This window comes from Conger conger, chromosome 16, assembly GCF_963514075.1.
Source record: "Conger conger chromosome 16, fConCon1.1, whole genome shotgun sequence".
In the NCBI taxonomy this organism is placed as follows: Eukaryota; Metazoa; Chordata; class Actinopteri; order Anguilliformes; family Congridae; genus Conger; species Conger conger.
In genome coordinates, this window is record NC_083775.1 from 20,538,349 (window position 1) to 20,558,134 (window position 19,786).

Below are 19,786 nucleotides of genomic sequence, written 5' to 3' on the forward strand. Positions count from 1 at the left end.
GCGTCTTACCCGATCTCCCTTGATGCCCATGTCTCCTTTTGACCCTGGGAAGCCATCTTCACCCTGCAGGCAACATACACTGTGTTAAACAGCCCTGGCAGAGCATGTGACACCAACTCTAAAACCAAGTCATGCAATCGGCTGACAATCGAGCTGCTTCGTGTTTCATGCAGTAAAGTAATGATGCTAATCGAGCTGCTCAGTGTTTCATGCAGTAAAGTAATGATGCTAATCGAGCTGCTCAGTGTTTCATGCAGTAAAGTAATGATGCTAATCGAGCTGCTCAGTGTTTCATGCAGTAATGATGCTAATCGAGCTGCTCAGTGTTTCTTGCACTAATGATGCTAATGGAGCTGCTCAGTGTTTCATGCAGTAATGATGCTAATCGAGCTGCTCAGTGTTTCAGGAAGTAAAGTTATGATGCTAATGGAGCTGCTCAGTGTTTCATACCTTCTCTCCTTTGCTGCCCTTCAAACCTCTCACGCCATCAGCTCCCTGAAGATGGCACAAAATCAGTGCTGACCCACTCACACACAGCACTGACCCACTCACACACAACACTGACCCACTCACACACAACACTGACCCACTCACACACAGCACTGACCCACTCACACACAGCACTGACCCACTCACACACAGCACTGTCCCACTCACACACAACACTGACCCACTCACACACAACACTGACCCACTCACACACAACACTGACCCACTCACACACAGCACTGACCCACTCACACACAGCACTAAGCTATTCACTATCACAGCACTGACACATTCACAGAACGGACATTGGTGAGGTACAGACAGCTAAGGTGTGAACAAGCTTCCTTAACATGAGAACATGGCTGATAAACAGCAAATGATCTCCACCACGGCCCTCTAGAGCCGCTCCGACCCATTCAGCCAATCAGAATTCCAGATGCGTTCGCTTCTTTGTAAATCCTTTATTTCCATTGCACGTTCATCTCATTATTTTCTCTGCAGACCCAAGGTTTTTGTGGCTGTCAATCACACGGCTAGTTACTATTCAATTCCTCTCTGATGTGACAGCCACGTTCACAGAGAGATCGAGTGTGTGTGCGTGTGTGTGTGCGTGTGTGTGTGTGGGCAGTGTTTTCTTGCGTTTCTCACCTTCACACCACGTGATCCAGGGTATCCGATGGGTCCCTGAGCCCCTAGGAGACCCTGAAAACAAGAGCATTGTCAGTAATAATTATATCGAAACGAAGAAAATTAACTTATGAAAATAAGCCATTCAGCCCATCAACATTATGCTTAACATATTGCCTACTGTCTAAAGTGGGTATTCTATAGGACTGTGTGACACTTGTTGTTCAACATAGGTGTGTCTATGTGCCAACTTACCTCATTATTCTACCTTAGCTTTCAGTCTCTAACATACCTGCACCATAACTAAACCCAAACTCACTAATACTGCAGCTGCAACAAAACATTAATATCTGTACTATAAATACTGTCAGGCATACAGGCAGTGGAAATACAGCCCAGCACATATGTACTCTAAGAGCAGCAAACCACTGCAACTGCATCTGAAGTCAGAGACCAATTCCGTGGTCACTGGCTGAGACACGGGGTCATAGTTGAGAAGCAGGGGCAGCTCAGTAAACTCACCTGGAGGCCCTTCTCTCCTGCAGGTCCCTCTCTTCCTGGGTGACCCTGGGGGCAGAGCAGGGTACGCATGGCAACACCAATCAGTGACTTCCCTTCTTCAGATAGAAAGCTTAAGCATGCTATGAGAGTAGTGTACAAGCGACACACGGGGCCAGATTTATGGGCATGAAATTCGGCCTGACGAGGGTGTGTCGGTGCGGTCACAGTCCGCCTGAAATTAACGTCTTATTTACAAAGGCTACAGCTCATTACACAATCAGCGAATGGGACTGGCTGCTAATCGCACTTGGCAAACGAGTCAGATCTAAAACGGCGGAGTTGAAACTCCTGTTTAGTGCATTGAATAGCCTGTCTTCATAGATGCGGGGATATTCATGTATCTTCCGATGCCAAATAAGATCGTATCCAGCTTGACGGTCAGCGCAGAACCAAATGCGTATTCCTGCTGTGGCTGCAATTTTCGTCTGAATTCATCCAAATGAGAGAGTGTAGTGTGATGTTGCTGTGTGGCCAGGATAGAATGGGAACATTTTGTGGGAGGTTCCAAGACATATTTCCCAATTTCTAGCGCTTTCCGTAAGTGTTTTGGAGGATAACTACTCAAAACAAACACACAACATGGGTTTTCTTTGTCTAATTAAGCAATGCAATTTGAGCTCCGTTTCTAACAATGTTCTGTCAAAGGCAAAAAAGCATGCTCTTTCCACGAAAGACAAAAGTGATTACAAGCAGCATATGAATGTATTTACTCATATTTTTTACTAGCAGCAATACTGCAGTACTGGTTATTGGCACTACGACTGAGCACGTCATTTTCCACTGCTGCGCATAGGATAGCCCATAAATATTTTCTGTGACAAACACCAAGACTTAACGATTGCATGGTTGCTTAATCTGTACTGTATGATCATTTCCTGCTAGGGGAGTTGAATTAGTGTTGCAATGATTCTTCAAGGCCTATGTCTGTGTCTTTGTCTTTTTTTGCGCCTTGATTACCCCTGCTCTTTAGAGGTGGAGAAATATAAGATAATTATCGACCATTGTTACTTGCATGCTCTTTAGTAAATTCAACAGAATACATAATCAGCCACACTTATCACCACCTGAGCAATCCTCCCTTAAATACATATGCATTAAGGAGAATCGCACCATGCGATGTCTCAGGTAGACGGCACATATACTGCGCTTCCAGCCCCATGTGCCTGTTTGATACATAAGAAGCACTTTTCCGGGGCAGATTGCATCGTACCTGCGCATGAAACTAGTCGCGAAAGGCTACTTTAAATCTATATGGCTATATTGTTTGTCTCCACCTGCTGGTTGACTGCAGTAAGTGCACTCCACTCAGTACTCACCGGAGGACCATCTATACCAGGCAGACCCTGCATGCCTGCCTTTCCCTGAGGACCCTGTGGAGGAGAGGAGAGAGAGAGGGAGAGATGGGAGACAAAGATGTTTAAGGAGCTGACAGGGGAAAACAATATCATGCAGTATTTAATATGCTGGGTCATTGTGCCCTCACACCAGAGCTACCCTGTCACAGTGCTTAACTGTTCTCCGACACACAGAACCGATGCTGATGACATGGCCTGTAGTGTAGTGGTTAAATGTAGCCACAATAAGACCCACACAGCCGTTGGGCCCTTGAATAAGGCCCTTAACCCTGCATTGCTCCAGGGGAGGATTGTCTCCTGCTTAGTCTAATCAACTGTACATCGCTCTGGATAAGAGTGTCTGCCAAATGCCAATAATGTAATGTAATGTTCTCTGACACACAGAACTCCTTGCCTGTCATAGTGCTTAACTGTTCTCTGACACACAGAACCCCACCCCTGTCATAGTACTTAACTGTTCTCTGACACACAGAACTCCTCCCCTGTCATAGTGCTTAACTGTTCTGGGACACACAGAACTCCACCCCTGTCACAGTGCTTAACTGTTCTCTGACACACAGAACTCCTCCCCTGTCATAGTGCTGAACTGTTCTCTGACACACAGAACTCCTCCCCTGTCATAGTGCTGAACTGTTCTCTGACAAGCAGAACTCCTCCCCTGTCATAGTGCTTAACTGTTCTCTGACAAGCAGAACTCCTCCCCTGTCATAGTGCTTAACTGTTCTCTGACACACAGCACCCCTCCCCTGTCATAGTGTTGAACTGGACGACGCTTACCTTTTCTCCAGGCAGGCCAATAGGACCCTGAGCCCCAGGTAAGCCCTGAGTAGGAAGAGAAAGACATTTATCACTCTGTGTGTGTGTGTCTGTTTGTATGTGTATGTGTGTGTGTGTGTCTGTGTGTGTGCGTGTTTGTGTAAAGTTGTTGTTATGTTGTACCTGGTATCCAGGGTTTCCTTGCTGGCCTGGAGCTCCTGACTCCCCAGGTGGTCCCTGAGGACAACAAAAAATACATGACCTCCACCATCACATGACCCTACAGATCACATGACCTCCACCATCACATGACCCTACAGATCACATGACCTCCACCATCACATGACCCTACAGATCACATGACCTCCACCATCACATGACCCTACAGATCACATGACCTCCACCATCACATGACCCTACAGATCACATGACCTCCACCATCACATGACCCTACAGATCACATGACCTCCACCTTGACATAACCCTACAGATCACATGACCTCCACCATCACATGACCCTACAGATCACATGACCTCCACCATCACAAGACCTTACAGATCACATGACCTCTACCATCACATGACCCTACAGATCACATGACCACCACCATCACATGACCCTACAGATCACATGACCACCACCATCACATGACCCTACAGATCACATGACCTCCATGACGACATGGCCACCCAGATCACAACCTTTACTATTATCTGACTGTGCAGGTCACATGTTCTTTACCATAATATGACCTTCCCATGACCTTTACCAGGGCCCTCATGTATAGAGCCTTGTTTACTGCCTCTAATTCACTCCTTCTGCAGCAAGACAGAGCATACAGCCTCTGTACCCTGCTGCCATATCCTAATTAGTTAAATCAGTTGATTAAGTAGATTAATTTCTACTAATTATGTAAATTTGCAAACATTTGAGGAACTATGCCCACAGCTGCTGACACAAATGCGTGCATTGTAGTTAATAATATTCACAACAATGCTATGATATTACATTCATTTACAAATATGACATGAATATGGCAGAATATGACATGTCATCCAGTGAGCTCATCATTTTTACATGAAACATTAAAAGAAAACAAATACTAAATCAGAAATTCCCTTTGCAAGGAAACAGTGCATTAGAAAATGTTACTTGCTAAGCAAGCAACAACAAGCAACAACAAGCAACAACAAGCAACACCACTCGTTATTATTTCCCATGCCTGACAATCCGTTCAACATTCAGCTGTTTAACTGTGCTGTTAGCAAAGAGCAAGTGTCAGTTCAGGTGGAAAGTTCAGGCCACATTACGTGGTTATTAAACTGACACCTAGTCCTTTATGTTCTGTAATGAGTTCACTGCATCATGAGAACATCGTCCAAGTGGACAGCCCTGCAATCATTCAAAGAAAAGCTTTTTCTTCGAATGACAAAACTCTACTGTAATTCTAACAAATAGTTTAATAATCATTTGGATTGTATCAAACTCATAATTGGACTCCATCTATTATTTATTGCTAAATTATATAGAATTATCTTGACATTATTCAACTAGAGATGCGATAGAGACACATCGTGGATTTGATTGATCCCTTGATTGATCCCACAATAAGATCCGCACAGCCTAGAGCAAGGCCCTTAACCCTGCATTGCTCCAGGGGAGGATTGTCTCCTGCTTAGTCTAATCAACTGTACGTCGCTCTGGATAAGAGCGTCTGCCACATGCCATTAATGTAATGTAATGTAAATGAAGAAAGTGGCCATGTGCTGCTACTGCCACAATAACACCTGTTTTTACAGCATTTCTAGTTCTACTTCAGTTCAATACCCGCTCACAGGATCACTCCAGCAGGTGGGCTCTGTGCTAGAAGCTATTTTAAGCATGGCACAGCAGCACTTGCACACTCACCAGGTTTCCCTTTGACCCTTGAACCCCGTCCACACCACGAATGCCCTGTAGGAGAAAGGTTGGGTCAGGGGTCAGTTCATTTGTGGCTGTGGTGATTGTAAATTTGAGCAATTAATATTGTAGAAGTTACACTAATACATGCGCACACACACACACACACACACACACACACACACACTCACACATGTGAGCAGTTGCACAGATACACACACTGACTACATACACACAGACAGACACATACACAGGCATTCATATATACAGAGAGACAGACAGATCAGGAAAAGACTTACAGGTTGGCCTGGAGGCCCAGGAGATCCTCTTGGTCCCACAAGCCCACGAGACCCCTGAAGATTACAGCATAATACAGCAGTCAACATACGTGAGCAGTGAACAAGCATAATATAGCACTCAACAAGCATAATACAACAGACAGCAAGCATAATACAGCAGTCACCAAGTAAAGTACAACAGTCAACAAGCATTATATAGCAATCAACAAGCGTTATAAAACAGTCAACAAGCATAGGAGTCAAAAAGCATAATACAGCAGTCAACAAGCATAATATAGCAGTCAACAAGCATAATATAGTAGCCAACAAGCACAATATAGGAGTAAACAAGCACAATATAGCAGTCAACAAGCACAATATAGCAGTCAACAAGCATAATACAACAGACAGCAAGTATAGTACAGCAGTCAACAAGCATAATACAGCAGGCAACATGCATAATAGTCAACAAGCATGGTACAGCAGGAAACAAGCATAATATAGCCATCAACGAACGTAATATAGTAATCATCAAGCATAATACAGCAGTCAAGTATAATGCAGCAGTCAACAAGAGTGATAATGCAAGTGTGTGTGTGTGCGGTAAAGTCTGTGAATCCGTGTGTGAGGGCGTCTGTATATATATGTGCGTAATTGCATGTATTTATGTGTGCATATGTATGTGTGTGTGTGTGTGTGTGTGCGTGTGTTTGTGCATGCGTGCACGTACATGAGCGTGTGCGCGTGTGTTTGTGTGTGCGGTGGCCAAGCCACCTGTTCAAAAGCCACATCTGTGATCTCAGAGGAAGTGATTGAAATGGAAATAACCCAAAGCCAGGATCTCATCTCCTCTCCCCCCCCCCCATGCTTCCCCTCTTCCCAGTCTCTGGTGCTTTCTCTCCCCCTCTTTAATCTGCTGCCCCACTGCCCATTAAGAGCACAGAAAGCCCATTCCTCTCTCCCCAAAGAGGGAGAAGACAAATTGCTTCTGGCCCCAATATCCACTGGAGACTGGAGACATATTCTCTTAAAGTAATCTGCAGACTGTCATGTGTGTATAGAGTTTGTATGTGTGTGTGTGTGTGTGTGTGTGTGTGTATGTGAGCACACATCTGTGGTGTGTGTTAGAGAGTAAGAGAAAGAGAACAACTGAATTTGAGGCAGAGGCTGCCAGTGTGTTATCATTCTTTGTTGGTACGTGTTTGTCGGGCTTGCATACTTGCGTGTATTTGTGTGTGTTAAGAATGTGTTTGTGTATGTGTGGTGTATGTGATTGTGTATGTGTGGTGTATGTGTGGAGTATGTGGTGTATTTGTGGTGTACGTTTTTTTGTATGTGTGGTGTATGTGTGGTGTATGTGTGGTGTATGGGGGGGAACTCACAGGTTCTCCTGCTTGTCCTCTTGGTCCCACAGGTCCATCGGAACCCTGATGCAGACAGATTCTTTTTAACACACCTCTTTAACACACTTCCTTTTGATTGCTCCAGGGGAGGACTGTCTCCTGCTTGGTCTAATCAACTGTATGTCGCTCTGGATAAGAGTGTCTGCCAAATGCCATTAATGTAATGTGATGTAATAACCATTATGGCTGCAGGGCAGTGGACAGTCAGTAATGCCAGTTTGGCATGACAGCCAGCAGGGAACACCATTTTACCAAAAACCAGATATTTCTGAAAGATGGGAGTTCAACTCATTGGAACGGTAACATCAAATGTCTGATCAAAGCTATATGCCTGAGGTGTGGTACCGGAGTCAGCCTTAGATGTTCAATCTAACAATTCAGTAGAACTTATGATCTGAAAATGATCTGTAATTTGCAAGAAATTACAAACGAATCTCAAGATTCCATATCTATTTAAAAAAAGAAAAAATACAAATATAACAACATGGAAACATAACTGGACAGGCTGGAGCAAAACAAAATCACTTAAGTTAAGAGGTCAAAGGTCACAGTTCAGGGTTCTGCGCTCACCTTCTCCCCTGGTTCTCCAACCGGTCCGTGAGGGCCTGGCTTCCCTCTCTCTCCCTGAGGACACAGCATTCCATTTTAAACAACACACAGGTACAGCTCCGCATACACCCCGGTCCAGCTGGCTTTCAACAGCCAGGATGATGTCATATAAAATGAAACCTCACCAGGGCTACTTAGAAAAATTCACCCAAAGAACTAGTGCAGGAACACACTGAGATTTTGAGCTTTTTAGTATATTTAATAAACAGAACAGGACAAGAGCAGGCTGACATTTCAATGCCTATGATGTCTGCCACGGTGTGAGAAAACTGAAACTGAGAAAGACATTGTAGACGTCGAAGTCTGTTTAAAAGGGCAAATACCTTCTCCGCCCACTCTAGCGAGTGAGCTAGCCATCTCCTCAGGACCAACTAATGACATCACACTGGAAGCATTATTTAGTTCAGCCTGCATCTTACACTTCTCCACTAGAGGGCACTGTTATGCAAATGACTTCATAATCAGACAAACTGTGAGCATTTCAGACACGTGGAAGACTTTATGGCAAAAAATGGCTTCATCCAATTTGCTCTTTAATAAAAGGGGATCTAAAGTGTATTTATTCTGAGACTGAGAAGTGTATTGAATACTGAGCTTCCTAATGGCAGCGCCTCTCAGAGAAAGTAAAATGGGTGCTTTTTGGTTGCTTTGCCACTCACTCTGTGTCCCTTATTCCCAGGGAGGCCAGGCAGTCCATCGAAGCCTCTGTCACCCTGCCACAGACACACAGAAGAGTGAGACAGCACCACCTACATACACACACACACTCACAAACAGCACCACCTACATACACACACACACACACACTACACACAGTACCACCTACGCACACACACACACACTCACACACAGCACCACCTACACACACACACACACACACTCACACACTCCTAAATGCACCAGTCATACACACACATGAACCACGCTGTATGCTACATGCTACCTGCTCATGCATGTAGTGTGCAACCAGCACAAACCCCTGCAAAGAGGAGTGAATTTTGATGTGCTCTTTTTCTTCATGAAAGCATACTCAAGTGACAGATCTTTACCTTTCCGCCTGTCTCTCCCGGTGCTCCTCTATTGCCATCTGAGCCTCCGCGCCCCTGGAATACACACACACACAGGCACACACACATGCACACACACACACGGACACACGGACACACACACGCACACACACACACACACACACACATAAAAACAAATTTGAAACAGCATTTGAAACAGCATAAGATCGTAATACACACAGAGGAAACAACATCTAAACAGCAGACAGACTGAGACATCAGCTGCGCATTTTAACCACATGCAAAGACAGATGCAGACACACTTTCTCTCTGTCTCTCTCCACCTCTCTCTCTCTCTCTCACCCGTTTCCCTAGCTTTCCATTCTGTCCTGGAGCTCCAAGCAGTCCCCTGGGACCCTAAGAGAGGGGGGGGGGGGGTACTGTTGATATGCTGTAAATATTACATGAGCAGCAAGTATGTGTTTTCTGTGGTATATAAAGAGTTGTATTTCACATAAAGCCAGACAGATAGGTCTGGAGCTTTCAGACAAACTGAGCACTACAGTTCTCAGCCGGAGGCCCTTACTGGTGGTCCAGACTCCCCACTGTCCCCCTTCAGTCCTGAAGGACCAGGAAGACCCTGGAACACAGTGAAACGAAGCAGACAGGATGCTAAAGACATATGCACAAACAGTCACTCGCAAATGTACAGACAGAAACAACACGCACTTAGCCACGTTCTTCCAACCAGAGCAGGCTCTGGGAATACAGCATGGTCATACTGAAGCAGGCAGTAAGATTAAACAGTGCAGTTACAATGAAAAAGACGGTAAGATTAAAAAGTGTAGTAAGGAAACAGTTATAGATAGAAAGTGCAGTTAAGCTGAAACAGAGTGTAGAAAGTAGTTATGCGGAAGCACAGGTTTTCTGAAAGAGACTGGAATAAAAGTGTCGATTTACTGTAAGAAGACAGCAAGAAACTGCGGGGAAATCGTACCGAAACATATGAAAGCTAGAGCAGTCATTATAAAACAAAGTTATGCAGAAAGTCCTTGTAAAGAAATACACGACAGGATAGACAGTGATATACTGTCAGTTACACTGAAACAGGAAGTAAGATAAGAGAATAGCTACACTGAAGCAGACAGCTAAAGAACAGAGCTATAGGGAAACAGAGCGATGATGTAGTTTTACTGAAACAGCACATAAGACAGAGCACATAGTTATAATTAAGAAAGCAGTGGACTACAGAGTGACAGCACAGTTTAGAGTTCCTGGAAGCTAATGGTTCAGACAGGTGAGTTGGTTGCTGCGGTAACAATAAAAATCTCTTACCAAGGGGCCAGGTCGTCCCGTCAGGCCGAGTGGACCTGGAGGCCCTTTCAGCGAGAGCTGTTAAAACACACCCCGCCAGCGTTGTTACAATCATAACCCACTCATAAACCTCACTAATATTTAATACACCATTTACAAGTATCCCTACTTAGGACAGTAATAACACTTTTATTAGAATTATCTATTTTTATTACCAAAAGCATACAGCATTTACAATTATCACTCATTATTATATTAGTAGGCTAGTGACTGTTTCTTAGAGTAATATACGGGATAATATTAAAATGTAAATACAATACACTTGAAGCTTACTACAGTAATGAAATAAAGGTGAATGTGTTTATGGTACAGTACAGATGTCTGTTACACATTGCAAGGTCATGCTAAGGTCATGCTAAGGTCACGCAGAGGTCATCAGGCTCTGACCTTGGTTTGCTGGAGTATAGCCTGGGCCTGAGCCTCCTGTGCGGAAACCACTGGACCTTTCTGTCCATCATTCCCATACTGAAACTGAGAGAGAGAGAGAGAGAGAGAGAGAGGGGATTAGATCAGCCCTACCTGGAGACTCACAGGCCTGTTTCTAATTTAAGAGCTCCCCCTGCTGGCCAGGATGTGTTTGTACACCCCTCCACAGCTAAGATAAAATTACTCCCTGGGGTTTGACAGCTGTAGTCTTAATATGTACTGTACACAGGTTTGCCTCTAGTGAGTGAGTACGAGGTGAATATTTGTGTGTGTTTGTGTGTGTGGGGAGTCGGGGGTGGCTGGCTCCGGGGGAAGTTTTGATCCTACAGTCAGACAGGTAATTATAACATCACAGTGGAGAGGCAGGTGATATGGAATTAGGTCACCTACTTCCTCCCTCCTTACCTACGGGAAAATTCACCATCAACACCCACACCAGCGCTGCTCACTAACCGCAGCCCACAGGTCATGTGGGTCATGTGACCGGGGCAGGACCGAGAAAGTGTTGGAGTGCAGCATCGCGCAACTTTACCGGTAACATGAGCATGGTGCCTGGAGGACCCGGTATCCCATCAGCCCCGGAAAGACCTGGCCGTCCCGGAGGACCCTGGGACACAGAGAGAGAGAGAGAGAGAGAGAGAGAGAGAGAGAGAGAGAGAGAGAGAGAGAGAGGGTGTTAGACTAAGTAAATAACTACAAAGCCCTGGAATCCAGTCTCAGGTTCAACCACAAACAGAGAGAGGGAAATTCAGAGAAACAGAGCTCTCTGTGGCATGGCTCCATATGAGTGTGTGCCAGGTGACTGATGATAGATGTTGCCTTCTGCAGCAGATAAAAATCGTATTAACAACACCAATCTAAATCTGCAGTATAACAACCTGTCTTGGTAGCCATCTCCAACAGCAAACAGCACCTCACTCTGGTGGAAAGGCAAAGCCAGAAACTACAGCTGCTGTTCCATTAGATGGGTGTTTGACAGAGATCAGCCCCTCACATTTTAATGGGAGCGCCCAGGGAGTCTACATCACTGGAACTGCACTGTGAGCATGCTTTATCCATACTTTAATCACATTGTGAGTATACTTTCAGAACACTGCACTATGACCACACTTCAATCTCATTGTGACTGTACTTTAACTGCACTATGACCATACATTAACAGCACTATGTCATACTTTAACCACACTATGACCACTCATTTATCCACACTGTAGCAGAACTTTGACCACTCTTTATCCATACTGTCACCATACTTTAATCACACTGTGACCACACTGTATCCACACTGTGACTGAACTTTAGCTGCACTGTGACTGAACTTTAGCTGCACTGTGACTGAACTTTAGCTGCACTGTGACTGAACTTTAGCTGCACTGTGACTGAACTTTAGCTGCACTGTGACTGAACTTTAGCTGCACTGTGACCATACTTTATTCACACTGTGGGAACTGGAGTGGGTCACAACAGCCTGCACACGCATTGTGTTATAAACACAGTCACGTGTGTTCCTATGATGTCATTTCCATTTACTGGGGAAAGAATGCCACAATTGAAGTGCACGGAACATGGAGGGTCTTCTGTGGCTACTGCAGGACAGCTCGGTCTCTGTACGACGCCTACACACAGCTCACACAGCCTAATTGCTCTCCCTCGAGCATGCGGGATAAATGGCGAATACACATCACAGAACTCACTTCCCTCTGGAGCGAATGGCAGAGGATTCATCGCTCTCCAAAATATTCACACACATAATTAGCCACGAAACGTTCGCCGCTTCTCAAGTGCGGCTCGTCAGCTTCTCCGCCGGTCCTGTCATCAAAATGGAAGCTTTTCAAATGATTCACCATCTTGAAAGAAAGTGGTTTTGTGATTGCACCGTCTTTAAAGAGGGAACTGAATCATCGGCCGGGGGGGGGGGTTGGGGAACAGATGGCAGTGTAGCAAACGGGTACCCTTTGAGTGCAGTCACAGCCTCAACCACCCAGTGAGGGTCTAATATAGGTCACTTACTAAAGGTCCTGTAAGGTCATCTCTATAGCCTCCGATATAGGTCACTCTACAGGGCCTAAGTCCGATCACTCTGTAGGGAATTAAACAGGTTGCTCTCACTCACCAGTTCGCCCGGGTCCCCTCGTGAACCTGGAGGTCCGGAGGGACCAGGAATTCCTGCAGGCCCCTGGTGGACACAACATCCTCAGTGATCAACTACACCCACAGACATAGCAACAACAGCAACACACACACCCACATGCAAATTTACCAGCAACAACACCCACATAGTAAGATGGGGTTAAATGAGTTGAGTGTGTCTGACCATGAAGGGACCTACCTCTGGTCCTGGTGGCCCATGGGGACCTTCTATCAACGTGCCCTGCAGAGAAACACAGAGAAATACACATTCACCACACATATACTATTCACATATTATACCACATATCCTGTGGTCATGCAACTGTATGTGTAACCATGTGATAATTAGATAATTATTATATTATTATGATTATTGACACAATCATGGCAGAGTATCGGTTGGACGGTACGTGAGCCCATGAGGTCATGAAGTTGTGAGTGTGTGTGTATGTGTGCATGTGTAACCTCACCGGTTCAAATATAGCAGGCTCTCCCTTTTCTCCCTTCTCAGGCTGGAAGCGCTTACTCTGGAATAGACAGACAGAATCATGTAAAACCCGTCAACAACTGTTAAGAACCAAGGAGATACAGAGATATATGTGCGGCTGGGCAGTAATGGAATAAAAAGATGTGATGTAAAGGAAGTGATGTCATAATGTCATTGTTTGTGAATTCGGACATGCCTCCCCATCCCAGGTGTCCACATCTTCTCTTTCCACCAATCCAAATCTGTCTTCATATTCTTCATACTCCTCATACTCCTGCTCATGGTACTCAGTGCCATTCACGTAATCTTCATACTCTACGATCTGTGTAAGAGAGTAAGACATTACATCACCACACAACCGGTGACCTCACTATACAACCTGTGACATCACCATAAAGCCTGTGATATCAATTACCCATACTGTACTTCATTGTATAACCTGTGACATCCTTATACTGACTGTGACATCATTGTCCACCTGTGACATCACTGCACATACAGTGACACCATTGTATAGGCAGTGACATCATGCATCAGGATGTGATGTCACTAGAGCAGTATGCACAGGAGCCTGGTCATGTCCAGATCAATGCTGTGGTACTATTCCACAAGTGACAAAGCCTCAATTTCTCCAGGGCTTGATAGCTTCACTGATTTATTCGCTGACAGAATGTTGGATTGGTAAGTTGGTTGAATGATGTAGTTGTAGGTTGATTGGGAGATTGATTAATTGACTAAGGCTGAGATCTTCCATGAGCAATCATGTCAGCATAGACAGCTCACCTCGTACTCAGTGATGTTGGGGCCCACAGTTACTGTGGAGACAGAAAGGTCATCGTAAAGGTCACTGTAGAAGTCCTCCCCAAACTCCTCCACCTCCGGCTCTTTGGGTGGCCGATCAACCTGCAGGCAAGGAAGGAGTGTCAGAGCGGTGCTGTGGCAACTGCACTCAGGGAGATGCCGGCCCCTAGGGCAGCGTCACGGCAACAGGGTCACATTATTCAAACACCCCTCATCAAACCAGTCTGAATTGTGCTGAACATGACCTGCTATAGTGAAATATGGACAATAGTACTGAATATGACCTGCTATAGTGAAATATGGACAATAGTACTGAATATGACCTGCTATAGCATAATATGGTCAGCAGTATTGAATATGACCTGCTATAGCATAATATGGTCTGATGTACTGAACATGACCTGCTGTAGCCATGGTCAGCAGTAGTACTGAACATGACCTGCTATAGTGAAATATGGACAATAGTACTGAATATGACCTGCTATAGCATAATATGGTCAGCAGTATTGAATATGACCTGCTATAGCATAATATGGTCTGATGTACTGAACATGACCTGCTGTAGCCATGGTCAGCAGTAGTACTGAACATGACCTGCTATAGTGAAATGCTATAGTGACTGTCACAATAGTGAAAAAGGTCTAGTTTTACTGCCAGGCTGGTGAGACTGAAGGTGAGGGGTGCAGTGAGACGAGCTTTGGGGCTGACCCCGGTTCAGTTCAGCGCAGAGCAGCAGCGTCTCCGGACCGCGCGCGGTCACGTGACACAGGGTCGCGCTCTCGGGTTAGGGGATTAGACTGCAGGTGCTGGTGTGTTACTCACAGGTGCCGGTTAGACTGCGGGTTACTGACTGGTATGGGTTATGTTGGGAGAAGGCCTCTGGGTTCAGGTATGAACAGTGAGCAGCCGCAGGAGGATGAGCGTGCAAAGAGGCCAGAGTTTAGGTTCTTCGCTTCGAAAACTCAGTGGGGGACCGAACTACAGCCTCCTGTGGCTTTCACAGAGGTCTTTAAATAGATCTCAGCATGTTATACTGACCAGAACTGGGTCAAATATGTGATTGTTTTGGACTCAAGTACTTTTCTACGCTTTACTGAGATTGTATGGTGTATTGGAACCTATGAAATACACTCAAAAAGTGCAAACCCCCTGTTCCTCTCCTCTTGGTAGGCTCAATTGAGCACAGAAAAGTGTTTGAATCCAAAAATATTACATATTTGAACCAGGTCTGATAATGACATTATCCCAACGCTAACCGCTACGCTACATACATGCAGCTACACTCTAGAGAAATCTATGCAGGGGATTAGGGGTGACAAAAGGGCTGTTTGGAAGGTTTGCCTTTGAGATCTCATCCGTCTGCTGGTCCTTGTTTGAGCAGTGGAGGTATCTGGGAATTTTGATTTGAAAAGGCAAACATAAACATCACAAACACACTGACAACACGCAACACGCTTCAACATACATATCATGCACACGGGCATGTATGTATGTATGTTTGTACGAATGTACATTGATTAGGTTTCTACTTCTAGTACTACATCTACAGCTGGATTGGGTTCAGTTTGCTCAACAGTGACACCACGGGAGAGGAGGAGTACTGCAGCGTTGGTCAGTTAATGGGTGGGATGAAATGATTTAAGTATGGAGTTAAGAAGCATTAGGGAGATCATGGTGGGAAGGGAAGGGGAGGGGAGCTACATCAGAGCCTCTCGGTCTACCTCCACCCTGGGACTCAGGGGTTCAGGCAGCTCGGTGGGCACCACAGTGGGGGCCTCCTTGCTGGAATCGGGCTCATGCGTGGGCATCTCTGGGAGCTCCGTCATTTCTGGCAGAAAGGCAGGGCTCAAAGTCGTTGCTTCGGTTGCCAGGGCAGCGGAGGGAGTGGTCTCGGGTAGAGTGAGGGTTGCTAACGGAGATGGCTCTGTGAAGGGCAGCACTGCGGCTAGTAAGAGATCAGGCACTGCAGTGGATAGCCCATGGGAAAGCTCCTCAGGACCCGAAGACTCTTTTCTTTTCTTCCTGGACTCTTTCTTTCCCTTCCTCCCTTTGGACGAGCCATCTCTCTTCTTTTTGGATCTTTCCTTCTTGCCCTTCCTGTCTGCTTTGTGCGGAGAGTGTTTTTGTGACTTTGCTGCCTCATCCTGCTGCAATTCTGAGCCACCAGGCTTCAGGAAAGGGACATGGAGGAAAGAGACATCAAACAAGGAAGAAAGAGGATACACACACACTCTGTCACACACTCTGTCTCTCTGTCACACACACACAAACAAAACACACAAATCAACTCTCCGTCGTTTCCTCTCTCTCTCTCGCTCTCTCTCTCAACACACAGACACACACACCCATCAACTCTCTGTTCTTTCTCTCTCTTTCTCAAACACACAAACGCACACATACATAAAACCAAAAACATGAACATAGTGTCTCAGACATTATTGAAAGCAGAGAAGAGAGTGTTCTGCAGGCTTGCTGTATTCAAAGGGCTTGTTTGCTCTTAGCTTTAGGGTTATGAGGGAAGTGGTTCAGCACAGTCAACGAGCGGGCACTCAGAACACAGCATCAACACCTTCCCCTGGAGGAAAAGGTCTCCAGGAAGAACAGACACAGAAGCGTGTGTGCACACACGCAAGCGCGCTCGCACACACACACACACACACACACACACACACACACACACACAGTTTGGGTGTACAGTACACATGTGTTTTGCTTGAGTTGGAGCTCCAAGTGTTCAGAGCATTCACAGCCAACACTGGGGTTCATAAGAACGTAAGAACAGTGGTGACGTTAACAGGCCATCCAGCCCAGCTGAGCTCATCATCGTTTGTTTTTCTTTTTTCAGATCCTAGAAAGACACACCCACACTAAATACACCAATCATACAGTCTGAAGTAACACACAGTCGGTCAGGCAAACCATGTAAATTTACATGCCAATGTGATTCACAGCACTCTTCCCCTGTAGGAAAAGAAAACCCTTCTGTTGGGAGCATTTATGTGACCTAGCTCCCCCAAGTGTTGGGAGGACTAACCTGCACCTCCTCTGGCTCCAGGGCTAAGCTGCTGTAGGGCAGGGCGTAGTCACAGTCAGGGATGTACTGCTCACAGTAGCTCTCAGCAGCTCTTGGGTCATCCACTAGCAGCAGCTGCTGGATTTCCCCCTGTAAGCCAAACACCCAGACGGCACGTTACACAGCTGGCAAAGTGACACTCATACACACACGTTAGCATTCACCCCTAAATGAAATGTCATTTTACATACACCGAATGGGATGGAGGCGTGGCTAGAGCAGCTGGGTGAATCAGAAGCCTACATTAGTTTGGTGAGTCAGCACCTTGGCCAATCAGAAAGCCAAGAGCAGTTTGTGAAAAAAGTGCTTATCAAGTTACAGTCCACATAATGAGAAGCAAATTGCTATTCCGTAGAATGAATCCTTTTAAAATAGATATCTGCTAGCATCTTTTATATTGCTGACTGCAAGAAAATTACAAATAAAGGAAGAAACAAGACAAAACCATTTTAAATCAGTAAGTCTGTTTGCAGTGGGAAGAGGTTGCCATCTACTTCTTTGTCTTACACTGTGCAGTCACAACACACACATACATAAGGGAAGGACCAGTTCACACAGACACACACATACAGATAATCACACAGTCACACAAACGCACACTGTTACACAGACACACATGTTCACACAGACATACACACATACAGGGAAGCACACAGTCATACAAACGCACGCTGTCACACAGACATACACTTTCACACATACATACACCATCACACAAACATACAAACATACAGAGAATCACACAGTCACACAAACGTGCACTGTCACACAGACACACATGTTCACAGACATATACACATACAGGGAAGCACACAGTCATACAAATGCACACAGTCACACAAACACATACTGTCACACAGACATAATGTACACAGGTCTCCTCTCCAAGTTGTTATTACAGGCCAGAAAACAGAGAGGGCGAAATGCTGGGCCCTATTTTCCCTGCTCCGTGTTTGCGTTTCCGGTGAGGTTTAAAAGCCAGATTAAAGCCAGCCCTCTCCCAGCTGCTCAGATGATCTCATGAGATCTGAGAGTTCAGACCGTAAAGCACATGGAGTCTGACAGCAAGCACTTAGACTGTGTTTAACACAGCGAGCACTTAGACTGTGTTTAACACAGCGAGCACTTAGACTGTGTTTAACATAGCGAGCACTTTGTGTTTAATACAGAGAGCATTTAGACTGTGTTTAACACAGCGAGCACTTAAGACTGCGTTTAACACAGCGAGCACTTAGACTGTGTTTAACACAGCGAGCACTTAGACTGTGTTTAACACATCAAGCACTTAAGACTGTGTTTAACACAGCGAGCACTTAGACTGTGTTTAACATAGCAAGCACTTAGACTGTGTTTAACATAGCGAGCACTTTGTGTTTAATACAGCGAGCATTTAGATTGTGTTTAACACAGCGAGCACTTAAGACTGTGTTTAACACAGTGAGCACTTAGACTGTGTTTAACACAGCGAGCACTTTGTGTTTAATACAGCGAGCATTTAGACTGTGTTTAATACAGCGAGCATTTAGACTGTGTTTAACACAGCGAGCACTTAAGACTGTGCTTAACACAGTGAGCACTTAGACTGTGTTTAACACAGCGAGCACTTAGACTGTGTTTAACACAGCAAGCACTTTGTGTTTAATACAGCGAACACTTTGTGTTTAATACAGCGAGCACTTAGACTGTGTTTAACACAGCGAGCACTTTGTGTTTAATACAGCGAGCATTTAGACTGTGTTTAACACAGCAAGCACTTAGACTGTGTTTAACACAGCGAGCATTTAGACTGTGTTTAACACAGTGAACACTAAAGATTGTTCCACAGTGTGAGCAGACACTGCCTTCTCAACAAAAAAACTGTGTTTAAGACAGTGAGCACAGACTGGTACACAGTATAGGGCATAAGACTGTGTTCTGAGCACAGAGACTGTGTTTAACAGTGAGCACAGCTTTCACTGCTGAAACACAGGGGAAAACAGTGGCCAGACTGTAAACCCAGGAGTGGGATGTTCGGGGACAATCGTGTTTAGCCTGTTGAGCCAGCAGTCGTCACAGAAAACACGTCAATGCAATATAACATAAAATCTTAATCCTTCTGAAACTGTTTGTGTGTGTGTGTGTCTGTCTGTATCCACACCATTTGTAATCTGGAAAAGATTCAGGCATTCATTTTGACCAGAGCCAAGAACATTCTTCCTTGCCGGGAAGGGCCACTGACCCAGGGACAGTCTGAACTCTACCATGCCTCCCCTCCCCACACACTGCCCTTTCTGTCACCGCAAACATCACTGTCAATCATTAGTGCCATGAAAAGACAGGAAAATCAGTTAAATGCGTTGTTGACCGGGAAAGAAACATGAAACATGACTAATATTTGAAGGGGATCATAATTGTCCAGAAAAAGGCAGGAATACACCCTGGACAGGTCACCAATCTCTTGCAGGGCACACACACACACACACACACACACACACACCATTCACTCACACGCTCATACCTAGGGCTAATTT

The 19,786-nt window shown here is 45.3% G+C and overlaps 1 protein-coding gene across 2 annotated transcripts in view; it reads right to left on the reverse strand.

Annotated features, from left to right (window-relative positions):
• The window catches only part of col5a3a (collagen, type V, alpha 3a), a 70,250-nt gene that overhangs the window by 24,441 nt on the left and 26,023 nt on the right, over positions 1 to 19,786 (reverse strand). The window contains exons 5-29 of one of the 2 annotated variants that reach the window (XM_061224357.1): positions 17,238 to 17,366; positions 15,925 to 16,371; positions 14,186 to 14,305; positions 13,599 to 13,724; positions 13,386 to 13,442; positions 13,115 to 13,156; positions 12,899 to 12,961; positions 11,318 to 11,392; positions 10,747 to 10,830; positions 10,321 to 10,377; positions 9,572 to 9,625; positions 9,349 to 9,402; positions 9,028 to 9,081; positions 8,638 to 8,691; positions 7,940 to 7,993; positions 7,349 to 7,393; positions 5,988 to 6,041; positions 5,698 to 5,742; positions 3,972 to 4,025; positions 3,810 to 3,854; positions 2,994 to 3,047; positions 1,639 to 1,683; positions 1,138 to 1,191; positions 451 to 495; positions 10 to 63 (exon numbers count right to left, since the gene is read on the reverse strand). In XM_061224357.1, coding sequence (XP_061080341.1) covers positions 10 to 63; positions 451 to 495; positions 1,138 to 1,191; positions 1,639 to 1,683; positions 2,994 to 3,047; positions 3,810 to 3,854; positions 3,972 to 4,025; positions 5,698 to 5,742; positions 5,988 to 6,041; positions 7,349 to 7,393; positions 7,940 to 7,993; positions 8,638 to 8,691; positions 9,028 to 9,081; positions 9,349 to 9,402; positions 9,572 to 9,625; positions 10,321 to 10,377; positions 10,747 to 10,830; positions 11,318 to 11,392; positions 12,899 to 12,961; positions 13,115 to 13,156; positions 13,386 to 13,442; positions 13,599 to 13,724; positions 14,186 to 14,305; positions 15,925 to 16,371; positions 17,238 to 17,366 — 1,965 coding nt within the window. The remainder of the gene's footprint in view (positions 1 to 9; positions 64 to 450; positions 496 to 1,137; positions 1,192 to 1,638; positions 1,684 to 2,993; positions 3,048 to 3,809; positions 3,855 to 3,971; positions 4,026 to 5,697; positions 5,743 to 5,987; positions 6,042 to 7,348; positions 7,394 to 7,939; positions 7,994 to 8,637; positions 8,692 to 9,027; positions 9,082 to 9,348; positions 9,403 to 9,571; positions 9,626 to 10,320; positions 10,378 to 10,746; positions 10,831 to 11,317; positions 11,393 to 12,898; positions 12,962 to 13,114; positions 13,157 to 13,385; positions 13,443 to 13,598; positions 13,725 to 14,185; positions 14,306 to 15,924; positions 16,372 to 17,237; positions 17,367 to 19,786) is intronic. The other variant, XM_061224358.1, reaches the window with a different exon arrangement.